Here is a 22,722-nt window from a genome sequence, read left to right on the forward strand (position 1 = left end):
CAGAACAACAAACAACAATGACTCTTCTTCCTCTTCTTCCTCTCTTCCTCTTCCTCCTCCTCCTCTTCTAATTCTAACTCTTCTCATTTTTCTAATTCTCCTCCTCCTTTATCATCATCATCCTTTCTCCTTCTTCTCTTCCATCTCCTTCTCCTCCTCCTCCTCCTCCTCCTCCTCCTAATTCTAATTCTTCTAATTCTCCTCCTCCTCCTCCACCTCCACCTTCTCTGTTTGGCTGAAGTGGGGGGAGAAACACAAAGGCTCCCCACATTGACCTCTGCAGATGTCTGTTCAGGACACTTATTCACCCGCTGGTGTTTTCACTGCTGCCCACCCGTTTTCTCAGCCAGCAAGAGCCCAGACACGCTGGGCAAACCCCATGGCATTCCCTGGGCCATCGGGAACCTGCTTGTCTTGCTTCTTTGGGGCTTGCTGAAGAGTGGGCTAGTCCTTGCTTGTCAACCCAGGCCACTCACAGAGGGAGCAAACACTCACTCATTCCTGGCGAGGTATTGTGAATGGAGTCATTGCACGTTTGCAAACCAGGGTTTGCGGCTTCTGGCAGCTTTCCCCAGCTTGGTGTTCTCCAAATGAGGGTGGACTTTGGGTCGAGAGTTCTCAGAAATGGCCTTGTCGGCTGGGAAATTTGGGGAACCAAGTCCCCAGATCTGAAGAGTGGCCAGTGGGGAGGGCTGGTGGGGTGCCCGATGCAATCGTCGTTCAGCCAAACGTGGTTGAACAAAGCACGGTTTATTGCAATCGTTGTGTGGGAAGGGGGAAACAGAAGAGAAAAGGAGGGGGGGAAATCTAGGGAGAAATTCCTTCCAGATCTTTTCCTTCCACATGGAAGGGAAGAAAGGAAGGTTGCAACCCCCTTGCAAAAAGATTGCAATCTGAATTGCATGGGGTGACCCACAGCCAGACTGCTCTTCTCACCCAGGCGTGAGACTTCCCTAAAATTGTCATCAGAAAAGCACGTGGGGCAAATGTTCTGCATGATATCGCTTAGTTTTCTGTCTTGATTGCATTTCAATCCCTCCTTTTTCAGAGATTTCAGGGGGGGGGTCTTCTATAATTTACTCCAACAGCAGCCCTGTAAGGAAGGGCACGCCGAGGGGCAGGGCCCACCTCTTCACCCAATGAACCCCGTGGCTTAAGTGGGACTTCAGCCCACTCTCCCCAGGGCTAGGAATGCTTCTTAAATTCTTCCTCTTGCATCATCTTGCACCCAGACCAGAGATAGCATCTGTAAGTGGCGACGGTCTAGATTTTGTTTAAATCTAAGGCAAAATTTCCTGTACAGCAAGTAAGATTTGTACAGAAGAGCAACAGTCAGCCGGTGGAGATGGTGGATTCTCCATCAGTGGAGGTTTTGAGGAAAAGGATGGACAGACACCTCTCATGGGTGGGATCACTGGTTTTCCTGCACCCTGCAGAGGGTCTATTTGTTTATTTATTTATTACATTGTTGGACCAATTTGTTAAAATTTAATTTATTAAATGGGTTGGACTAAATCAGTGTTTCTCAACCTTGGCAACTTGAAGAGGGGTGGACTTCAACTCCCAGAATTCCCCAGCCAGCCATGCTGGCTGGGGAATTCTGGGAATTGAAGTCCACCCCTCTTCAAGGTTGGTCAAGGATGGACTAGATGATCTTTGGGGTCCCTTCGACTAAAATTCTAGAGGGAGGAAACAATCAAAAGCGCAGCCTGGTGGCTATCAATTTAATAAAGTAAAAATAATTTTTAATTTTCTTTGGGCAATACTTTGCCCAAAAAACCCCTTCTTTAGTAAAAATTAATTTTAAAAAATAGTGGATAATCATCGCATTACCGCAGCATGGTCCCTGCAGGGGTTCCGACGGCGTGTCGGAAACCTGGGTTGACAAGCCACCGTGCGGATGTTCGCTTCGCTCTGCCCAAACTATACCGAAGCGTGTCCCGGCTTGGACGTGATGCTCTGGTTCACCCACGACGGCAAAGGCAGCAATTTGGATTCCCACAACCGCAAACTCCCCAAGCCTAGTCTAGCATGTCGTGTGAATGCCGCCCATCCAACGCCTACATTTTGTGCTGCTGAACATCAACCTCATTTGGGGGGTGAAGGGGTCTTCATTGCTGTTTGGGAGGAGAAGTTGCATTCCTGAATTGGAATTAGCGGGGAGGGGGGAGAAAAGTGGAGGCAGCTGGCAAGTGGGGAACTTTTGTGTCAGGACAGAAAAGCTTTCAGCCAGTGAGAGTTGCCATAGATCTTTTCTAAGGGCCCCATCTATGCTTCCTACTCAGCGAGAATTTAAATGAATGTTGAATAATAAAAGCATTTCTCTTCCCTCTCTCTTTTCCAACAGTAGGAACGCTGGGGGGAAAAATATCACAAAAGTTTGGGGAAATAAATCTTGCACTTTCACTCTCTCTCAAAACTCTCGCACTGGGAAACGCGCATTTCCTCTAACCTGCCCCATAACAAGGACCAATCTCTTACTGAAAGGGGGAGTGTAACTGGTGGATTTTTGAAAACTTTCTTTTCTTAAAAACCTAATTCCTGCCTCTTTCAAGTCTGAAGCTTAAATTCCAACCTTCGCAGGAGAGGGAAAAATGAAAAGGGAGCGACGAAGCGAAATGAAAGAGGGGACCAAGCAGGGCATCGAGAAAGTGCATCTTTCAAATCTTTACCTTTGCAGGATTATGATTTGAAAAACCTGCAAACACCCAAACGGTCTTCGGCTTTTCTAAAAATAGGGATGAATCGTTCCAGTCTGCTCTTCTGGCCCAGAAAGTTACAACGCCCTAGATTAGAGACTTTGGCAAACCTTAAAAGATAGAGAAAGCATTTAGAAATGCTCCTGAGAATTTCCTCCCTTCCTTTTTCACTTGTTTGCAGTGCCCGTTGGTAAACATGGCAATAACTATGCAGGAGGGTAATGGAGCACCGGAGGAGGAGAAACGTCTGAAGTTTTCTTAGCTACAGAATCCTGTGCTGTCAGAGGGTGCCGGGGAGAGATAAAATTGATTTTTAATTGAATGTTGGGGATACTGGGAGTAGAAGGAAAAATAGTCTGGAGATAGACAGCATCAGCAGCTTTTGAAGTGAGCCTGCTAGAAAGATGTCCAAGCGCTGGAGAAACTCAGTTTTTCTGGGGTTAGGTGAGTACGTGCCACGTTGCTAGCCCCAAAGGTTGGTGGAAATGGGACATTTGGGCTGAGCGTCTGTTGTTTCTGCTTGCAGAGAAAGGAGGTGTAGGCTGGGTTTTCTCAACCAGTGAGACTGAATCTGGCCCGGGAGGGAAATGGGCCGAGATGGGATTTGGGTTTAAGGCTCTGCCTGGATCCTTCTTGTGGCCTTGAACAGCCTCTCGTGGGCTGTTTCTCGGTTTCCCATTTGTAAAACGATGAAATTGCTGAGTTGGCAAGATGTCTTAACAGGATGACAGCTATGTGGGGGCAGGAGGAGGAGACGTTGTTTGGAGCCAGGTTTTAATCTATTTTTTAAGTCTCCAAATTTTTTCCACTTTTCTCCTCCGAGCGGACGATCTGAACACCCCTAAAACTGTCAAACTGTCCTTTCAGGGAGCATTGGCAAGGTGTGGTCTAGCTGTCCCCCTAAGAGGACATTTCAGTCGCAAGACTTCATGTGGGTGGTAGTTCCACAGTTTAGGGAATCGCTGCTCCTAATTTTAGGTACACATCTGTGATGGGGGAGGCACGTTCCTCCCTGAGCAACGTGCTCTTAATACATGTGTTTTGGATTGTGCTGTGCACTGGGGAATTAGGTGATTTCAAAGTCCCAGCACATCTGGAAGCTTCGCAAGAGAAAGACTGTGCCAGAAATCTCAAGAGCTGGGGCTGGAAATGATCAAATGACGATCAGTGACGTTAACCTTCCCTGTTGTGGTTCCTTTGTCTTTGGTTTGGTGGGTCAGCTCTATACGTTTAGCCAGTGGCAGCACCTGGGTCGGGGTTGGGCCTGATTGTAGCTGGATGAGAGACCACCAGGAGTTCTCAGAGCTGTAGGTGAGTCTGGGACATCAATAAAGCAAAGGTAAGTCACTTCTGTACAATTGCAAAGAAAACCTCAGGGACGCCTCTGTGAATTTCTCTCAGCTTGAAGGAGATGTTACATATGGGATGCTTGTGAAGGTGCCCCAGCCCTGGTCATTGCAAGAAGTCCAAGGCCTGGGTCAGAGCTGGCTAGGATCTGGGGAGAAGAAATCTAGGTCGGAGAAGGTGAACTTAGTCTGTGACTTGGAACGATCCCCGTCACTCTCGCAAATTTATCATAAGGATCCAGCTGGAGGTGAAGAACCCACCTCTGGCACCCTGGGCATTCAGGAAGAGGGGAGAGTTGGACTGGAGTGGCGTATAAAGCAGAGCCAAAAATGAAAACGCGGCACGCTTGTTCTAAACTACAGAGCAGTTTATAAGGGAGCGGGTGAAGCGACGACGGGATGGGCGTCCTACCTCGATGGGAGGAATGAGGGCAGGTTGGCTCCAGTTGGTACGGGAGCCGATTAAAGATGAGAAGATGGCATGGATGCGGGCATTGCGCCAAGACCTGTGGTGCCTGCCTGGTGAAAGAGAAATGCTGGTTATTCTAACAGGATCCAGTTTGACAGAAGAGCCTCGGGGTCTTGCTTTAACAAGGACTTTGGCAACAGGGAACGGCCTGCCTTCATTTCGTCAAAACCCGCTTCCCTTGCTCTCTCTGCCATTACCGGCTCTGCCAGCAAAAACAGGCGAGTTTGTTTATGGAGATCTCCTTTCAAATTCCTGCTTGGCACTGACGGACGAAGGTGCCGTTGATCTGGGGAGGAAATGGGCAGTTTCTTGGCACCGGTCGCGTTTCTGCATGGCGGGTAGGGCCAGCGTAAGCCACCGTCACCCCTTGCGCAATCCATCGATACGTTAGCAGCTTGCAACCGAACCTGCTTTCTAAAACAACCCCCTTCGGCCCGTCAGTCCCAGCGGAGAGTTAATATTGACCTGGCTTTGCCTTCCAGAAGGGATCATAAAGCAGCTGGCAATAAATTCAGCAAAATTCTCACCACTCCGTAGCAGAAACAAGGAGTCACATTTTACTAAGCAGAAGCTTTCATTTCTTGTACCTTATCCAGAGTTGTGCCGAGCAGGGCATGATGTAAGCAGAATATGGATTTAGGATTTCACACGGGTGAACATAGAAGCAGACTCCTGAATCTGGATTGAGGGTTTAGCACAGTGTTTCTCAACCTTGGCAGCTTTCAGAAGGGTGGACTTCAACTCCCAGAATTCCCCAGCCAGCAAGGCTGGCTGGGGAATTCTGGGAGTTAAAGTCCACCTTTCTGAAAGCTGCCAAGGTTGAGAAACACTGGTTTAGCATGTTGGGTGAATCCAGGTGGAGGATGTTCTAAAAGTGAGAGATGCACGCACACACACACACAAAGAGGATGGAGTTGTAAAAGGGAGGCTCAAAAGGAACGGAGGTGCAGGCGGTGACAATTGCCCCCCGAAATGACCGTTCACAAAACTCCTGCTGAAGGCGAGGCAGACCGCCTTTGCACCGGTGATCTACGAGAAGCCATAAAGACAGATTCAGGTTTCACCCAGCAAGGTTATAGTTCTGTACGGTCCCATACGAAGAGGGGAATCGCGGTCTCTGGATATTGTAAAAGCGTAATTCCAAGCGATCACCGTGTTCTGTAAATATTTCCTAACAGTGTTTCCACCGCAGACAGCACCCACATTCGGCCTATTTCGGTTTCTCTCCAAGCCAAATGGATTTTTCTTTCCTGGCCTCGGGGCATGACAATCGTCTGCCCCGTGGAAAAGCTCCTGGGATTCGTTGCTGGTTTGTGTAATGTTTAAAAATATATATATATAGGTACGATCTTTTTTATTTGCAGTCATTCGGGAACGAGAGAGCCCTGGGTTCGATCCTCTTCTACGTGATGTCCTTCTGGGTATTTGAAAAGGGCAGTTATATCCCCCTCCGTTTCCTCTGCTTTAATACTTTCCGTAGGACTTTAATGTCCATTTTCCTGATTAACCACCATGCCCTTCTCATTCTTTCTTTCTCCGTCTCCAAGTGTGGGCAGAAAACCAGGTTTAAGCTGCGGGGGGACCCCTGCAGAATCATACGGAACAATTACTTCCCGTAGTTTGGAAGCTAAACTTCAGTTAACGGAGCTGAAAAATCGGATTTGCCTTCTCGGTTGCTGCTTCACGCCGCTGGCTCATGTGGTTTGTGGTCCACTACTAAGATCTTCTTCCGAAGTATAGTAACCGAGCCAGAAGTGCGCACCGTTGCATGTATCATTGTTCGATTTCCTTCTGTTACTCTCAGCTCATTTCTCTGACCGATCATTGTGTCTTTCTTCTGAGTAATCGCCATCCTACCTTGGTGGGGCTCGTCTGCAGACTGGATAGTCTCTGGATCCCTAGCTCCTCACCGGAGACCCTTTTCTGGATACTCTGCTATGCTGGTTGCAGTGGGGAACTGCTGGGGGGGCTTTTTAATGCACTAAGACTCTACTACAGTGTTTCTCAACCTCGGCAGCTTGAAGATGGGTGGACTTCAACTCCCAGAATTCCCCAGCCAGCCATGCTGGCTGGGGAATTCTGGGAATTGAAGTCCACCCATCTTCAAGCTGCCAAGGTTGAGAAACGCTGCTCTACTAGCTTAACATTTTTGCTGCAATGGCACTTGCAATTTCTTTTCTCTCTGCCATTGGATTGCTGATATATTATCTGCGGTAGTTGCCTTTTAACTTAATGACTTAGTTTCAATTAAATTGAGAGCGCCGCAAGTCACCTTGGAAAGCTTTGTTTTGGTGCTGCGTATGTAATATGTGAAGAGGAAGGGACCTGTTCTGGTCTGCCTTCATCTGCCTCGAAATCCTCACCCACGGCTGCCGCGTCTTTTCCAGGAGCCAGACCAAAGTGGGCCCAAACCAACAGCATGAACAGCCTTGACCTTCTGAGGTTCCCACCTGAAAAGGTAAATGGAGACCCAGGTTGGTAGCAAAGAGGCAATAATTCTTGTTGTTCTAATACAACCTTCCCAGTCCTGAGTGCCTTGGAGGACTTCAGTTCCCAGAATTCTCCAGTCTGGCGGTTGCTGAGCATTCTGGGAGTTGAAGGTTGTCTTCCAGATAGCTGGACTTCAGTTCCCAGAATTCTCCAGTCTGGCGGTTGCTGAGCATTCTGGGAGTTGAAGGTTGTTTTCCAGATAGGTGGATTTCGGTTCCCAGAATTCTCCAGTCTGGCGGTTGCTGAGCATTCTGGGAGTTGAAGGTTGTCTTCCAGATAGGTGGATTTCGGTTCCCAGAATTCTCCAGTCTGGCGATTGCTGAGCATTCTGGGAGTTGAAGGTTGTCTTCCAGATAGGTGGATTTCGGTTCCCAGAATTCTCCAGTCTGGCGGTTGCTGAGCATTCTGGGAGTTGAAGGTTGTCTTCCAGATAGGTGGATTTCGGTTCCCAGAATTCTCCAGTCTGGCGATTGCTGAGCATTCTGGGAGTTGAAGGTTGTCTTCCAGATAGGTGGATTTCGGTTCCCAGAATTCTCCAGTCTGGCAGTTGCTGAGCATTCTGGGAGTTGAAGGTTGTCTTCCAGATAGGTGGATTTCGGTTCCCAGAATTCTCCAGTCTGGCCGTTGCTGAGCATTCTGGGAGTTGAAGGTTGCCTTTCAGTTAGGTGGACTTCGGTTCCCAGAATTCTCCAGTCTGGCCGTTGCTGGGAATTCTGAGAATTGAAAGATGTGCTCCAGATAGATAGCCTGGCCCCTGCTGAGAATTCTGGGAGTTGACAGATATCGTCCAGATAGATAGACTTCAATTCCCAGAATTCTCCGGTCAGTGTGTGACCCTTGCTGAGCATTCTGGGAGTTGAAGGTTGTCTTCCAAATGGGTGGGCTTCAACTCCCAGAATTCCCCAGAAGCGTTTGGCTGCTGCTGAGAATCTTGGAGGGAAGTTTACACACCTGGAGAGCGCCCACCTTTGGCGAAGGCTGCCCTGAAAGCCGAAGAGTCAATTAAAAGCGAGCTGCCAGGTAACGGGAGCCTTCGGTGGCGGCGAGGATCCAGGCGATTCAGCGGGAGAAGAACTGCTGGGCCACAAGCAACGGCTTGTTCTGGCTTGCTTTGCAAGATACCCTTTTCGGGGAGGTTAAGAGCTGGTTCCATTCATTCATTCATTCATTTTTAATGACAGCTTGCACCCCTCTGTTCTTCTCACGTTGTTCTGGGAGCAAGAAGTCAGAGCCGGCTTTGATGCCATCTTAGACCAGGGCACCGAGGGGTCTCCCCAAGGAACGCCGGCAAAACCTACTTGCTTTGGATGTCTGCTAATCCGTTTGGGGGACGGGGACGTTAATATCTGCATTGGGCTCTTCCTTCCAGGGTCTCTGCTGTTCTCCTTGCAGCATCCAGGAGCTGGCAGGGACCCTCAAGGGCACCCAGTTCAACTCCAGCTCCATGCAGGAAGCCAAATCAAGCCTCCAGACTCCATAGAAAGCTCTAAGGCCTTCCTCTTTGTCTTAAAAACCTGCGTGTGTGCTGAAGAGAGTAGCAGTGGAGCCTATAGAATAATGTGGTGGGGATGGGTAGAAATGCAGATCCTTGGCTATGATTTGGAGCAAGTTAGTTCCTTTTTCCATAATCATCCAATATTTGCATTACAGGTAGTCCTCACTTAACGACCACAATAGGGACTGGAAAATTTGTTGTTAAGCCGGGAGGCTGTTAAGCGAGTCATGCCCGATTTTGCAACCTTTTTTTGCAGCTGTCATTCAGTGAATCACACGGTCATTAAGTGAATCACACAGCTCCCCATTGATTTTGCTTGCCGGAAGCTGCCTGGGAAGGTCACATCGGGCGATCATGTGACCCCAGGATGCTGCAACCATCATAAGTGCGAGCTGGTTGCCAAGTCCCCAGATTGCGATCACATGACTGTGGGGGTGCTGCGGCAGTTGTAAGTGCAAGAACCGGTTGTAAGTCCCTTTGTTCAGCACCCTTGTAACTTCGAACAGTCACTAAATGAATGGTTGTTAAGTGAGGACTACCTGTACTTGCATTTTATATTACCCAAGTTTTGTATTTTATATTATCCAAGTTTTCTTGGAAATGGCCAGAAGCAGCAGGCTGCTTGCCCTCAACCTGCCCTCAACCAGCCTGCCCTCAACCAACATTTGACAATTACCAGCAAAAATCAAGCCAGCCGGGCTGTCCGGCCTGATTTTTGCCAGCAAGCAAGGAACAAGATGTTCCTTTGCAGCGTCTGAGCGTGTGCAGCAAAGTCCCTACGCAAACCCCGCAGCAGTGTCACGACACAGGCGTGTCAAGGAGAGGCGATGTTACTGGAGGGGGGGCCTTGCTGCAGACACCCCTGCCCTGGGCAAATTGTCCCTAAATTCCTTTTTATTTTTTCAGGATCAGAATGGAGAGGCCCATCACTTAGGAGACTTTGGGATAACTGGGAAAGATTTCTTGTCGCTGTCTGCCAGATCCCATAAGTACCGGGAAAACCAGTCGCTGCTGGAGGGTTGCAGTGAATCTCCTCTGGAAACCAGCGACGTCCAAGTCCAGTTATCTCAGCTGGTAAGAAGAAGGGGCTAAAATGTTTCCCTGGGGCCAGTCTGTACACATCATGTATTAAAAGGAAAACCCTTTCGAAACACACACACACACAAATCCAGGGTATCACTTAGTCGCATTTTCCTTCCCAGGGCCAAAAAATAGAACAGCGGAAGTGCACTTTATAGATAAGAAAGTTCAGAAGTTTTTCTTCCCAAGTTTCAGTTCCATAGGAGCACACAGAAAAACAGGAGATGTTTTCCAGCTGGTGGGTCCTAGCATTTCAAGAAATCCTTGCCCTTTCGGTCGGATACTCCGCATGGAACTAGAGTTGGTCTTTCAGACATCAACTTCTTGATCTTTGTACAGCTTGTTCTCTTCTGCCCATCCTCGTGGGGGTGATCGGGCAGGAAGGGAGCCTATCTGAGCAGAGCAATTATTTAAAGCTATTTGCAAAAGTCAAATTTAAATTTCAGCAAAGGGCTTATTTTTTATCTTTATTTAGGAGCACGGTTGCTGTAGCATTTTTCTTCGATGTAGGCTAAAGCATGTGTTTGCACTAATTAAAACTCGCATGGGGGGAATTAACACCGTGCTAAAATGATAGGAACTTTCAAAAGCAGTGTGTACATTTCAACAGATCCGTTCTATATTTGTGCTTAAGCAAAAGGCGTTTTCTTTTGAGCGCAGATTAGAAGACCTTAAAAACTAGCAGAAGCTGAATAAATGAACATATAATAAATACATAAATACAAACACGTATGAACAGCAAAACTGTATGAACAAATCCATTTTCATATGCACGGAGGAGAGAATAAATTTTGCAAAAAATGCAAGTTCGCGCGAATCAGCAAAGTCACCTTTTCTTGGTAGAAGCCTTTGGTTTTTAGCATGCAGAAATTACAGATGTTTAATTCCTAATGCACTTGTGTTGATAATAACCTGGTTGTCAGCCAGTGTCTCCGAGCCAGGGCCATTTATAGGCACTGGAAAGATGGGACAACCAGATTCATGTTGGCTGATGATTTGCAGATGTGCATAGCTTGATATGTTTAGATTCTGAACCATTTTTTATATCCTGTTAGCACTAAACCGCCATTAAGGTCAGGAGTCTTGCTTTGCAGAAGAAAAATAATAATAATAAAACCTTGTAGGAAATACAATGATCAGGGCTGGTTTTTGAAGCTCAGTCGGTCTCTGTGCACGTGAGACGTTGGGAATGACAACGATTTTCTGCGTTAATTAAACACAGTGAACGCAGTGATTCCCTGTAGCTTTAATAATTGTCTGTATCCTAAAATTGCCCTTCAGTGGTGATTTTGGGAAGACCAAATAGAGCTTGGCCAGCTCAGGTTTAGCACCCACAGCTTATATAAAGGTAGGGTCTTCCTCAAATGGAGTTTGACATCAAGTTACTACATGGATATCCTCCAATAGCATGGAAGTGTCTTGCTGTCGCATTCTTTCTGGATTTAAAAAAAAAATCCAAGTCTAGTTCATGGTCAGTCAAGGTCAGCTAGATGCTCCTGCCGGCTCTGGTCACAACACTGAGCTCAGGCAGAGATATAAAAGAATAGGGGAGACTCCATCTCCAACATGGCCAATTCAACCTGTCCTTGTGTCCTGCTCCAGTCACTGCAGGATAAAGATTTTGTCCCACTGAACCAGGTCTAGCAAAGGGAGGAAGAGCTGGCAAGGAAGGAAGTCTACGTCCTGGGTGGAGGGCATAAATGGTTATGCTTCATTTCCCAAAGGGATGACTAAGAGGTGAGATTCTAACCATCTTAAATATTTGCTGTCCCATGAAGTGGTGCAGACCCTGGTCCCCTTCTTTCCAATAGTGAAGGAAAAGATTTAGACAGGTATAATCTCTCAACGGCACAGGCTCTTTTGGTCATGAAACTTTCTTGGAAATTGGAAGCTGGACCTGTTGTGGAAGCTATATGAGTTGATTTCACTGCTTGGCAGGGGATGGTATAGATCACTGTTTCTCAACCTTAGCCATTTTAAGATGTGTGGGTCAACTCCTGGAATTCCTCGGCCAGCATGCTTTAAGATGGCTGGGCTTCAGCTCCCAGAATGCCCCAGCCAGCAAGATGGCTGGGCTTCAGCTCCCAGAATGCCCCAGCCAGCATGCTTTAAGATGGCTGGGCTTCAGCTCCCAGAATGCCCCAGCCAGCATGCTTTAAGATGGCTGGGCTTCAGCTCCCAGAATGCCCCAGCCAGCATGCTTTAAGATGGCTGGGCTTCAGCTCCCAGAATGCCCCAGCCAGCATCCTTCTGGGATTTGCACACATCTTAAAATAGCCAAGGTTGAAAAACACTGCTATAGATAACCTCCGGGGTTCCTTCTACCTATACATCTGAAAGGAGACATTCTCTCTTGAGGAGAAGGAAATACTTTTTCTAAGGAATATGTCTGCATCCACAGTACAGGTAGACCCTTATTTAAACACACGCACACACACACACACACAGTTTCTATGTGTGCATAAGTTTTTTTTTCCTTCCAAACACTCTTCACCCTGAGCTATCTGCTTGACTGACCCAGGTTCCTTTAATTAGGGGACTTTTAATTGTCAGCCTCATTGATGAGGCTCTTGGCCGGCGGCAGTGCTGAGAAGTTAATGCCAATTGATCGATATGAACATCTGGACTAATCGTCCTTCAGGAAGAATCTTCAGGACTAGCCCAAAGATGGTTGAATTTTGTATTCTGCTCTGGTGGTCACTCTGACCCTTCAGAGGATGGACATAACGCTATTGGCTGGGTTCACCCAACATGTTTGACCATTTCCTTGAAGACCTGCTCCATTTCATGCTATGTGCTAAATTAGTTAAAGTTCATGTTGGCTGGGGAGTTTGGGGGATGGCTTAGCATGGTAGGTGAAACCTGAAAATGGACTAATTCAGTATGTAATTGTGCATATACACTCACCTTTGCACATTTTATCCAGTTGTGCAATTATTGTTATTTTCAATCTATCCTATGTGTTCAGCTTTGGTGAATTGGATAACCCCAGATTCCAATATCACAGGAGATGGATGAAAGCTTTTTTTGTACCATGCCTAACCTACTTGCTCCCTGACTTACTTTTTAATCCCCAACCTCTGAATCCTTCCCTAAAGGGAGCTGGATTCCTTTGCTGATTTTTCGGCTGTTTCTGTTCTTTTCTGCTCTTTTCTGACGGCTTCACCGGGTTAACCAGATAGGAATCACAACCAGATGAGATAATTCCACTTTATTGTAAAGCTACATTGACTGAATCTTGCAAGTCTGAAAGTACAATTCTCCCCCCATCTCCTTTATACCCCAAGAAACTAGGGAGGGTCCCTTCTGAGCCTCTTGCCCCACCTGCTATCCAGCTGAGGGCTAAGCTGCCTCTTATCTGACTGTTCCCTTGGCAAAGTCTTTTGGCCCGTCTCCCAAGGTCTTTCCCACAGTCCACTACATTTCCCAGCTTTATAATATTTTTTGAAGTACACCAATGCAGCGTATTTCACTGCAGCTTAGAAAACAACAACTCCTGTCTTGTGTTTCCTGCAGAACGGCACAGAATGTTCAAACTCTGGGTTTGTGCACAGGTTCTACAGTTTGATTCCTTTCTTAATGATTCCCAGTGGAAAACGTGTGGTTTACAGTTTCCTAGAGTCCATTTAGAGGCTGGAATAAGAGGATCTTCTATGCCAAGACCTTGCTAAGAACCAGGGGCTCTGAATTAGCCAATTGTATTGATCCTAGAAAAGCCATTTTAGCCAAGATGCTATTGGTCCATGTAGCATAGATTGCATGAATAGTTTTTAAATGGCATTATCGGGGCTGAATCGAGATCAAGGTGTAGCGTGATGGGTAGGTAGCCTTAGCTGTTAACTCTTTTGCCCAAGTCCAGCCTGGAGGGGCAGGGAACACAGGGGGCCCAGATGGGGTGGAGAAAAGACTACAGTCTGTCCACCTTCTACGCCAGGTTCCAATCCAGTTCAGTTCCTGCAATTCCCTTTTTAAATGCCACCCCTGCAATTGTTAAGTGGGCAGGTGGGTTTATTTCACACGACATGCATCGTCCCCACCCTAAGCCCCAGCTAATGCAGTGCAATTTGTGCTGCATGATGGATGTGAGCATGAAGCGCATACCTTAACAGTTGCAGGAGAAATCAAGCTTCCGGGTTTCAGTTTGTTCCTCCCGTTTTTTCTCTACAGATGCGCTCCAATCCGAACCATCGTTTCTTCATCCCTGCAGACTCAGTGTAGGTTTCTGTTTCTTTTTTTAACCTTGGAGGAAGCAGAAATTGGGACTCTTCTCTGCCTTCCATAGTTTAGGGTGTGTAATCTGTCCAAGTCAGTTTCTAAGGTCATTCTGGACAAAGAAATAGGTTTAGTCAAATTTGAAGTCACTTAGAGTGCTGATAGAAAACTGCTACAGATAGTCCTCACTTAACAACCATTCATTTAGTGACCATTCAAAGTTACAACGGTTCTGAACAAAGGGATTTCCAACCAGTCCTCACACTTACAGCACCCCCGCAGTCATGTGATGGTGATCCAGGTGCTTGGCAACCAGCTCACGCTTAGAGTGGTTGGGGCATCCCGGGGTCATGTGATCGCCATTTGCGACCTTCCCAGCTGGCTTCTGGCAAGCAAAATCAATGGGGAACCACACGATTTGCTTAACAACCATGGGATTTGCTTAACAACCAGTGATTCACTTAATGACCACTGCAAAAAAGTCATAAAATCAGGTCCGATTTGCTTAACAACCACCCCGCTTAACAACCAACTTTCCAGTCCCTATTGTGATTGTTAAGTGAGGACTACCTGTAGATCAATATTTTTCAAAGGGGAATTCTGGGAGTTGAAGTCCACACATCTTAAAGTTGCAAGTTTGAAAAACACTGAACCAGATGAACTCTGTGATATCTTCTAAATCTGCAATTCTATGACTCATTGTATGTTGGATTTTTAGGAAACCTGTGTCTATTTTGAAAACAGCCAAGAAGCATCTTTGGCTCAAGTTAATTGGAGGGTAAACATAAGTTAGCTTGTTTATGTTTAATTCCTGGGTACGAAAAAGGCACTCTGCAAAACTCTGTCTCCATTCACCCGTTTTAGGGCTGACCTCTGACGGTAAAAACAACTTCTGCCCTTAATTTTAGCAAGCATTGACTCAAATTAAAATGGGTGAGGATGGAAAGAAGGGGGAAGTAGAGATGTTGCTTCAAGAGAGCTGCAATCCAGGCAAAGAGGGGGAAAAAAATCAGTTTTTTCCACGATCACTTAGGATCTCTGAAGGACAACGCGCAGATCTCCGTTAACAGTTTTTCTAACACCAGAGGCTATTATACAATTTATACAATTATGCAATTATTTATACCAGCATGTAGCTAAAGCTTTTTATAGCTTAGAAATTATTTGTGACATTTTAATTGCTTTTTTTTTTTTTTTAATTTTCAACACTTACATCAGGCCTGTTAATTTTAGCAATGGATGAAGTTTAGAACCATAAGCTGCAAAATCTAAGCCTCTAAGAGTTGAAAGTGAATTAGGTAAGATGAAGCTGGCCAAAACAGAAAAAAATCCCTGACCTTAAAAACTCTTTAAAACCATCTCAAAGCAACCTTAAAATAGAGCTTTTGGAAAATAAAAGCCCTTCAGCCGTGAAGACGTCCAGGAAGCCATTCCGCCCGTTTCTGAACGTTTTTTCTGGGAATTGTCCACCCGACGCCACGAGGTGGGACATGTCCTCTCAAGGTGCCGCATGGCTCCCAGCTGGGAAACGTGCGTCAGAGAAGGTGCCTTTAGCAGTTTGGGGCTGTTATAGATCCATCGTGCATTGTGCATCGTGCACTCCATTGTGCATCGTGTTGACAATCACCCTTAGCAGTCCTTGGGCATATAGGGGTACAAAAAGGCAGCGGGTAAATAAATTAATAAAGAATTGCTTAGCGCCCCTTTGCTATTTCATCTGCTGTGTAGTGGTAGGCAAGATCTGTTTAGCGATGAATTAATTGGGGGTCTCCTGGTGCTATTTTCCCTGCTTGCAGTCTGAATTGCGATGGGATTCTGAGAGATGTTCCTGTGACACGCTTGGAGCGTGTCCAGCTGAGAGAGTCTGGTTGCGAAATGCGTCCCAAGTCAGTGGAACCTCCATGGTCAGAGAGAGTATCTCTCTGAAATGTGGCGGGGGGGAGGGCACTGCTTAAAGCTTTGCTTGGCACTGGTTGGGTGCGTTGCGCTGGCCAGAGTGGGACCTGGCTTTGATCCAGCAGAGTTTCGTAGGATCTGTTGGCTGGGTTCACACAATTGCTAAACCTGGGTTACAAAACCCATTGCTATGTGGGCGTTGCCTGCAGCGCCCTTCAAAACAAACTATGGCTTCAGGTGGCAGCCTCAGTTTGCTGCAGTACAGTCCAACCCATCTGAGCCTAGCTTGGCCATTGGTGCCAACTCCAATCTCAGTTGGCCATCAAAGGCCCCACGGAAGAACTTTTGCCTGATCCTTGTGTAGCTTTATGGGCAAACCAAGATTCTTGGTTTCCCCAAGCAAAGCCCCACAGCCCAGAAAAGAAATCATTTCAGGTTCTGGCTTGCAGGAAAACCCCAGCCAAATGGGACCCTCCTAGTTTGCATACAGAGCTAAGTAAACCATGGATTGGTTTCCTGGTTTGTTTAACGAAAGGAATCAAGCAAGAAGCCCAGCTGAGTGAACTAGAGATCAAGCCTTTGGAATCCTGGCTATAAACCTGCTATGGTGTGAATGGATTCAACCGTTTCCTTAGTTGTGTTTAGACATTCCTCGCTTGAGCCTCGCCTGGAATTGCTGTAAAACGATAAAGGTGTTTTTCCTAGCCGTCCAAAACAGACACTCTTAAAAAGGCAACTTGCTGGAACGGAGAGTCATAAATCCAAGTGGCCCACAGTCCATAAATCTCCCAATATTTTATTTTTTCTAGGAGTCTGGAAATTTTCATTTGCACGGGATGTGTTTTGGGGCTCCTCGTGTGCACATTGCGTGCCATTTCTAATATTTCCTCATTCCCCTCCTTGATAAATTATGTTGGTGCAGTAAGAATCTTTTCTTAAAAGACTAAAAACAGCCTCCTCTTGATATTTTTCAGCACACCTCCTTTGCAAATTTTTGAAGCGTGCTTTCTGGAAATCTTAGAACATGTGTTTTGTGCTCCTCGCTAGTTTGAGAAATCAATATTTTTTTTTAATATTTCCTCCAACAAAAATATATAGGTAGTCCTCACTTAACAACCACAATAAGGGATTGGAAAATTTGTTGTTAAGCAGGGCAGTTGTTAAGCGAGTTGCACCCAATTTTATGACCTTTTTTGTAGGGGTTATTAAGCAAATCACTGTGGTCATTAAGCAAATCATGCAGTTCCCCATTTTTTTGCTTGCCAGAAGCCGGCTGGGAAAGTCGCAAATGGCGATCACGTGACCCTAGGATGCTGCAACCATCGTAAGTGCAAGCTGATTGCTAAGCACCTGAATCGTGATCACGTGACCGCAGGGGTGTTGCAATGGTTGTAAGTGCAAGGACCAGTTGTAAGTCCCCTTGTTCAGCATGATTGTAACTTTGAATGGTCACTAAATGAATGGTCGTTAAGTGAGGACTACCTGTATTTGGCTACCTGGGGACAGTATTCTCCTTCTAATGGGCATATGCTGGCCAAGATCTCCATCAAGATTTCCAAAACAAGAAACACCCCATCACCCTGCAAACTAAACAAAAGAAATCAGCAAAAATTTTGCAAGGTTTTTGTAGCCTTGCACAAAATCACTTGAGATTTTGGTGCTCTGAAGGACCTCTCACTGGAATCATGCACAAATTCAGGGATTTGGGGGCTCTGTCAGACTGAAGAAAGTCACCCCATTCCCACAAAGAGTGACTTCCCATGGGCGAGGGCACTGAGTGTTTCAATGACGCAATTAAAAAGATCTTAACCAGGTTCATGCAAGCACTCAACCCTTGTTAACAGAATTGCTACGTTCACACCACCAGTTTGATCCGATTTCTGAATTAACCATTTTCTAGCTTTGCACCATGCCTTGAACTGTAGACTCACCAATCAGGGTGGGTTCCTCGCCCCACACTGAGGTACAAAAAAGTTGAGTTTCTTATTTATTTATTTATTTATTTATTTATTCATTCATTCATTCATTCATGTATGTATGTATGTATGTATGTATGTATGTATGTATGTATTTATTTATTATTCATTTATCATATTTATATAGCCACCCGTCTCACACAAGATGACTCTGGGCGGGGTACAACAATTAAAGAAATAAATACATAAAAACAACTACATATAAAAAACTGTAAAAACACAAAACAGGAGGGGATAAAATTAATAAGGGAGCCATCGTAAAATCTCCCTGGTCCCCTGGGAGCCCCAGGCCTGATCACATAGCCAGGTCTTGAGGGACTTGGGGAATGTTTTGTGAATGGAGTCGTTTGGTCTTGAAGCAATGGGTGCTTTGTTTGCAAACGCCCGTGCTCAGTGGCTGATGCTGAGGGTCGTTCAGACAAGACGGGTGGACCACAGAGTGTGAGCCCTCCTTTTTATGCTACTCACGTGTATTCTGTGACGCAGCCGCTGGTTCTGTTGCTGTGCTTAACTACGAGAGGATGGGGAACGAGGCCTGAGAGCTTCGTCTTCTCCTGGGCAAATTTTAATTTCTTTCCTGCGCCAGTCTGTCTCGTTCTCACTGCGGTGGGCCCAGCCTAATTCTCTGGCGACTTTTCCTACCTGTGATGGACAGATGGAAACCCGGCCCGATGGTTGCAAGAGGACAGATGGGGCTTCCGTGAAGCAAAAGGAGAGGGCAGGGTGAGGGTAAATTTTAACTTCCTTTTCCAAGTGGCCCCACAGTTTCTGCATTTCTTCCCCGTTCAATGCATTTGCCAGAGGTATATTTTCGAGACCCTCTCTGACCATAGTTACCCAAAACTGGCAATTTCCACTGTGTTTGGGGGATGGAGCCCACCAGAGGGATATTGCCGTGGCGAAGGTGTGGACTCAGGTGGGAATCCCCCCTCAACCAGAGAAGCTTACTCTGAGTCTTTGGCCCAGCCTTCCTCACAGGGTTGGTGTTGTAGAGGAAAATCAGAGGAGCTCTGTTAGCCTTTTGCTCCTGGGTGAAAAGTGGGGTCCAAATCAAATCAATAAAAAAAGCTTAACATAAAAAGAAAGACGAAATCCCAAACTTTCCCCAAAGTTCTCAACCCCCAGGAAAGGAAAAATCTGGCCTCACCTTTCTGCAAAAGAGTCCAAAATGGGTAGTTTTTGGTTCACGGGGTTTTGTGAATGCAGCCACGATCTTCACTGATTGGGTAAACCAAGCCATTACATTAAGCCCGATATCACTAATGGAGGAATCACACAATAAGCTTAACCAGGTCAGTTAAGAAGCTGTTGGCTGCCTCCACAGGTTCTAAACTTGGGTGCTGTTAATCATGATTAATGAGGGCTTTTCTGTCACTTGTGTGTGTGTGATGTGTGATCAAGCTGTTGGGCTCAACGTGTTGTGCAAAGCCAGGGAAATGGGTTAATTAAGAAACCAGGTGATGCGTCCTCTGGGAACACAACCTAATTTTGTTTTCATAAACCAGCTTTAGGATTTTAGACCATTGTGTGAACCAATCTGGGATTTTCCTTCCCCTCCCCCTCTGGACAGCATTGCGCCCTGACCCCCAATGATAAAGCTGTAAACTGTTGCAGGGGTTGGGACAAGAGAATGCTTTGATTCAGTGCCCCCCCCCACACACACACACACAGACACTGCTAATTCAGGAAAACTCAAAGTCACCTCTATAACTGAGCCTTGTGGGAAACGGAACAGTTATTTATTTCAAACCATGTGGGATGAGAGCACATCATGGAAGACTGGGGCCATTGTCCTCTCGGAATCAAGGAGCCGTGTCCGGTCGTCCGGCTGAATGAAGAGGAGAGTTGGGGTGCCGGGTGTTTGTCTGCTCCTATCTGCTCCTTCAAATAAGGATGCTTTGGGGTGTACAGTGAGACCCACAATCCTCTTTGCTCCTTCTGCCCTTCCGCCATTCCCATTGCTAGAAGCACCCCAGTTGCTTCCCACCCAGGTCATTCGGGGGGAAAGGTCTCTCTTCACAGGAGACCAACCCTCTTCATCCCCCCCCCCTTAGCTGGCTCTCTCCTAGTAACTCTAAGGGCTTGCTCGTGTTTGCAGTGCACCGAACGCGAGCCACGTTTCCCCCAAACCCAGTTTTGCAAGCCAGCCTTTGCAATGTGGGCTGCGTCCCACCCGAATCCCCCTGCTCTCCCCGTTGCAGAACACAGACCTGCGCTGGAGATTTCTCCCCAGCCTTTTATTGCCTTTTCTTTTAAATTTAGATTCCTCCTTTCGCCACCTTGAAGAAATGTCTCCTGGACCCAACGGGCAGGCAGGCGTGGGATTATGAGCGTGGGAGGACTAAATTTAGATGCCTCGTCTCGTCCCACTGAGTCTTCCTGCATCTCGTGCGCCGATAGAGCGGCCTCTGGGGTCATTTGAAAAACATTTCATTCCGGCCCCTTAAAGGCGCTGGACCTGCTTGACAAGGGGATTCTTTCTCCAACGGATGCTGGGGATTCTGAACCGCATGTGTGACGATCTTTGGGGTGAGCGAGATGCAGGCCTCTTTCTCTTGCAGCGGGGGCCGTTGCACAGATGCTTCCTTGGGGGGTCGGGCTGATAGATGGGGCCCGACGTTTTGAGGTTTCCCTTGAAGCTTGGGAATGACAGTGTGAACCCTTTGACGTTGGTGTCTGGTCTCACAGAAATGAACGTTCTTGACATGCTGAGCGCCAGTCAATCCCTTTCTGAGGTTCCTGGCTATTTCCTTTCCATCAAGGGTACAAATTGGATGCATTATGCTAGTGTTTCTCAACCTCGGCAACTTTAAGATGGGTGGACTTCAACTCCCAGAATTCCCCAGCCAGCCTTGCTGGCTGGGGAATTCTGGGAGTTGAAGTCCACCCATCTTAAAGTTGCCGAGGTTGAGAAACCCTGCGTTAGGGGCTGGCAGAGAAAAGCTAAGCCTTGGGTGACTTCTTTTTCCCTTCCTTCTAGAGCATATTTTTAAAAGTATTTTATTTATTAAATGGTTGCTAAAACCCCAACCACCCTCTGCGCCCTTTTGCCCCTAAGCCAAGCCATGTGCAGAGCAAACATTGCAAGAAATTTAGGAATGAAACTGAGAACAAAGCAATAAACTGTCCCCAGAAGTTTAGCCAAGGATTGTCGGAAACACGAGATGCCGACGTTGAACAGAAATACGTTTTATTAGTTCAGAAATGTACTGCCTGCTCGAAACTGAGCAGGGAAAGGTATAATCTGCTCTGGAGGCATCTGTGGGGGGGTCAAAAAAGTCAAGACGGCATCTGTAGCTGCACCATCGAGGCCCCACCCCTAATTTATATGGGGAAGGTATAGGGCTACTGGTTATTGTCAGTTGCAAGCTTCGGTTAGTTTTGCACTTCACCAGTTCTTTGTCTGAACCATGCATCGTTTCTTCATTCCTGCATGTTTGATGTAATTTTTTTTTTTAATCCTATGTACAGTTCATCTGAGGAAAAATGGAAGTTTGAGATCCTTGGCATTTTGTCCCTTCTCTTGTCAATTTCAGTTTGGTCAGTGTTTCTCAACCTTGGGAACTTTTAAGATGCGTGGACTTCAACTCCCAGAATTCTGGGAGTTGAAGTCCGTACATCTTAAAGTTGCCACAGTCAAGAAATGCTAGTCAATTCCATTATTTCTAATGACTTTCACAATTGACTGGATTTTCCCTGCGCATATAAGTAGCATGCATCTTTTCCCCGTAGTTTATCACAAGTAAACCTGATAGGAATCTGTTCTTGATAGTGCATGGAGGTGGCAATTGCCCCAACATTGCCATAAGTTGGGGGTGGGGGGGATATGTGCATGGAAAATAATACCAGGAAGACAGATTGAATTGTGTGTTGCACATTCCCGGAGTGAAACAGCTAATGCACTGACAGTAAAACCTGTCACCCTCCCTAGAATCAACTAAAATATGGGGTTGTCTTTTCATTGGAAAGTAAAAGGATAAATGGGTAGATTGACTGATTAGCTGCCATTGAGTCAGTGTCAACTCTTAGCAACCTCACAGATAGATTTTCTCCAAGAGGATCTGTCCCCTACCTGGTCTTTCAAATCTTCCAATGGTGCACCCATCGCCATTGTAACTGTCATCCACTTGCTGCTGGTTGTCCTCTTCTTCTCTTTCTTCCCATTGATTGACTGATTACATGCCATCGAGTCATTGTTGACTCTTAGCAACCCCATAGATAGATTTTCTCCAAGAGGGTCTGTCCCCAGCCTGGTTCTTCAGGTCTTCAAATGGTGCCACTGTACCTGAGTCCATTCACTTTGCTACTGGTCATCCTCTTCTCTTCTTTCCTTCCATCTTTCCCAGCATTAGAGCCTTCTCCAGAGAGCTGGGTCTTTCTGAATTAGGATAATTTGAGCCTGGTCGCTTGTTGAGGTGTTCAGTGATCTATCTGTTAGTTTTCTTGACCATCCATGGTATTCTCAGGAGTCTTCTTCAACACCAAAGTTCAAAAGCATCAATACTCTTCCTATCCTGCTTCTACAAAGCCCAGAAAGGAGAGAGGCTCTCATAAAACTTACCTGTGTAAGAAAGGAGGAGATTTGTACTTTCAGACTTGCAAGATTGATGTCAGCCTTTCCAGGTAGACCAGACAGGAAACATGACAAGATGAGTTAATTCTAGTTTATTGTAAGGCTACATTAACAGAATCTTGCAAGTCTGAAAGTACATTTCTCCCTTGTCTCCTTGACAGCCCAAGAAACTACAGAGTGTCCCTTCTGAGCCTCTTTCTCTGCCTATTATGCAGCTGTGGGCTATGCCCTCTCTTATCTGACTGTTCCCTAGGCAGCATCTTTTCACCCCATCTCTCAAGGTGTTTCTCACCTACCCTTACACTTGGAGGCTTAGCAAGAAGGAAAGAGGGATTTAGGGTGCAGCAAAGGAGAGTAAATCTGGGTCCTTCTTCCCAGCAGCACCTCTCCTCCCTCCTCTCTCCCTGCCTCCTCTCAATTTGTTGCTATTTTTAATTCTTCCCAAGGTAATCAAGTCTAATTTTAAAAAATTGCCTCTCTGCCTTG

The 22,722-nt window shown here is 46.4% G+C and overlaps 1 protein-coding gene across 1 annotated transcript in view; it reads left to right on the forward strand.

Moving 5' to 3' along the window:
* The window catches only part of GPSM1 (G protein signaling modulator 1), an 87,602-nt gene that overhangs the window by 44,106 nt on the left and 20,774 nt on the right, over window positions 1–22,722 (forward strand). The window contains exons 10-11 of the mRNA XM_088147188.1: window positions 6,902–6,972; window positions 9,406–9,573. Of these exons, the coding sequence (XP_088003314.1) occupies window positions 6,902–6,972; window positions 9,406–9,573 (239 nt within the window). The remainder of the gene's footprint in view (window positions 1–6,901; window positions 6,973–9,405; window positions 9,574–22,722) is intronic.

This window comes from Python bivittatus, unplaced genomic scaffold (genome assembly GCF_059951505.1).
Source record: "Python bivittatus isolate LINGU-HERP-01145 unplaced genomic scaffold, Pbiv_v1 ctg000160_np1212, whole genome shotgun sequence".
NCBI lineage: Eukaryota > Metazoa > Chordata > Lepidosauria > Squamata > Pythonidae > Python > Python bivittatus.